The following is a 2,468-nucleotide window of genomic DNA, read 5'->3' as shown; positions in this document are numbered from 1 at the left end:
CGCCCCCACCGCCGCCACCGGCGGGCACCGGCGGGGGGCAGTGCGTGTCGACCGGATTTCATTCCGGCTATACCGACGCTTGGTGTGACCGCAACTGCAACTGGACGCCCTCCTTCTGCCCCGCTCAATACTGCACCCAGGACTGCCTCGGCGGGAGCGGCCGTCGCCGCCTCGCCGAATCCGCGCCCGCCCCCTGGAGCAGCAACGCGCGCGCCGCCGTCGCAGCTCCGCTGGCGCTCGCCGCCGTGGCTGGGCTCGCCGTCTACGGCCGGCGCCGCCGGGCGAGCCAGGCGAGCAACCTTGCCGACATCGAGAGCTGCGCTGAAGAGGCGTGAACGCCGTCAACCTGCCGTCAACTTGCCGTCGACCTCCTCTCCGTGCCACGGGGCGCGATCTGCGATCTCTGGCTCGCGCACGCTCAGACTCTCGCTGAGGCTTGCTCTCTCACAGCCCTGTTCCCCGGCTGTCTCCGCCCCCAACTTGTCGCTTTAGTCTTCATGCGTTGTGCGTAGCGCCTCTGACGCTCGCAGCGCTGAACCTGATTTTTGTGATAGACATCAACTGGTTGATATACGTCAGTAGACAGTACTGCATTAATGTGTCGAGTACGTTTTCAATGTCGTACGTTTTAGTCCGCCCAGGCACGCCGCAACGCGCAAGGCCAGCGGCTCTCCTGACTCCTCTTGCTCTTCACCTGGAGCTGGACACGCTGAGGTGTGTGGAGCAGCCTGCAACAGCCTCCTCCGGCCCCTTCGTTGAGATCTCTCCGATGGGAAGTTTTTAATGCCTCCATCCCAAGTGCTGGGCTCCCGCAGTGCGGTCGTAGGGTAATGAACATGCACACAGAGATCCCCTATTGAACAGGTCGTGTGCTGTGGGGCCAGCTTCTGGTCAAGGAGGGGCGCACTTGCTGGCGACGGCGGCCGACGCCGAGTCCCTTGCGGCCGTCGCCCTTCGGATGGCATTGTCATCAAAGTGCACGCGTGTTTCTTCAACAACTGCAAAAGCCGTGGCAGTGGCACTCCCTAAGGAGGCGGACGCGAAGGCGTAGCCGGCCGAGTCTTCCATGTCTTCGGCCCTGACGGCGGCTTCAACAGCAAGGCGACTAGCTGCACCTGCCGAGGTATAGGCCGAATCCGCCATCGCGGCGGTTTCTTGTGTGATCCGAAGGCGTTCGTTTGCGGCTGTACTCACACGTTGAGCAAATTCGGCCAGTATCCGCCTTGAAGCAGCAGCACGGTCCGCCTGCTCTGCGTCGGCGGTAAGAGCGAGAGAAGTATCGTCAGCCGATGTCTCAGCCGCCACTGCTGCACCCATCGCACCCGTCGCAGCAACAAGGTTGGCGTCGGCGTCGGCAGCGGCAACGTCCGCAGCTGGATCCAGACCGAGCTCTGCACCGGCAGCTACGTCCAGAGCGGCAGCGATGCCAGCATCTGCCTCCTCCACCCCCTCTGTGGCCGTCGCAGTTTCTGTGGCCAGAGCCGCGGCAGTTCTTGCGGCCGCCGCCTCGCTGTTCGCAGTAGCCGCTGCTGTGGCCGCCGCAGTCGCCCTTGCAGATGCCGCACGCGCGCGGGCGTTGGCAGCATCGGCGTCCAATGCGGCTTCATTGACAAGAGCGTGAGCCCGTTGGGCTTGCCGGTACAGCAGGTCGCGTTCTGCGTGTGCCTCGCCTTCTCTTCCTTCAGCCGCCGCTAGATGTAACGTCGCGGCCTTCGCGGCCTTGCGCAGGACGGCGGCAGACGCACCGGCAGCGGTAGCCCACCCGGCAGCCGTGGCGGCGTCCTTCTGTGCGCTCTTCGCTTTGTCCTCCAAGTAGGACAGACGCCGCTGCGCCTTCTCCTCGGCAGCGCAGGCTGCCTTGCACGGTGATGTCGCCTCCTCAGTGCACACCGCGGGTCCAGGCGGGTACGGAGGGAGCGGCGGCAGAGGCGGAGAGGGGAGAGCGGGCGGCATGGGCGGCATTGGCGGAGGTGGCGGCGGAGAGGGAGGCGGCTTGGGAAAGACCCAGGCAGACTGCATGATGCACTTGATCGGTTTGGAGGCTCCACAGCCACAGAAATCGACTTCCTGCGGTGAGGCAGGCTGCAGTCCGGAGAAGTAGCAGTAATCATGCCCCTCCGGGTTGGGCCCCCAGCAGCAGCCTCGCTTTTGGCACTGTGACTCGGTGATGTTGATAAAGCCGCAGTCCGTTCGTTCGTTGAGCGCGACACTGCACGACTCTTCCGCGGGGTTTCCATCTTTGACAAAGGAGCAGTAGTTGAACATGTCTTGCCAAACATAGTGCTCGTCTTGTTTCTGCCAAAAAGGGCTGCCCGAAGCTGGCACTGGCGATCCGTTGCAGCATCCAGTCGCAAGGAAGGTGTTGCCGTAGGTCTCAGGGGAGATGAATGGCGGTGGCGGCGGAGGCGCAGCCATGGGCGCGCACTTCCACCAGATGCTGTTGTGGTTTGCGTCTGCCCCCGCCGGCC

General features: G+C 64.1%; 2 protein-coding genes across 2 annotated transcripts in view; one reads left to right on the top strand and one right to left on the bottom strand.

The window, feature by feature from the left end:
* The window catches only part of EMIHUDRAFT_469375 (hypothetical protein), a gene marked incomplete at its 5' end in the record, with an annotated part of 3,679 nt that extends 3,041 nt beyond the window's left edge, over positions 1 to 638 (top strand). The window contains one exon of the mRNA XM_005776587.1: positions 141 to 638. Within this exon, the coding sequence (XP_005776644.1) occupies positions 141 to 335 (195 nt within the window). The 3' untranslated portion in view covers positions 336 to 638. The remainder of the gene's footprint in view (positions 1 to 140) is intronic.
* A 552-nt stretch (positions 639 to 1,190) lies between these two features.
* EMIHUDRAFT_238860 (hypothetical protein) overlaps positions 1,191 to 2,468 on the bottom strand; it is a gene marked incomplete at both ends in the record, with an annotated part of 1,915 nt that continues 637 nt past the window's right edge. The window contains 4 exons of the mRNA XM_005776586.1: positions 1,191 to 1,250; positions 1,323 to 1,403; positions 1,612 to 1,857; positions 2,005 to 2,373. Coding sequence (XP_005776643.1) covers positions 1,191 to 1,250; positions 1,323 to 1,403; positions 1,612 to 1,857; positions 2,005 to 2,373 — 756 coding nt within the window. The remainder of the gene's footprint in view (positions 1,251 to 1,322; positions 1,404 to 1,611; positions 1,858 to 2,004; positions 2,374 to 2,468) is intronic.

Source organism: Emiliania huxleyi, assembly GCF_000372725.1.
Source record: "Emiliania huxleyi CCMP1516 unplaced genomic scaffold EMIHUscaffold_277, whole genome shotgun sequence".
NCBI lineage: Eukaryota > Haptophyta > Isochrysidales > Noelaerhabdaceae > Emiliania > Emiliania huxleyi.
This window is presented reverse-complemented; position numbering and strand designations above follow the sequence as displayed.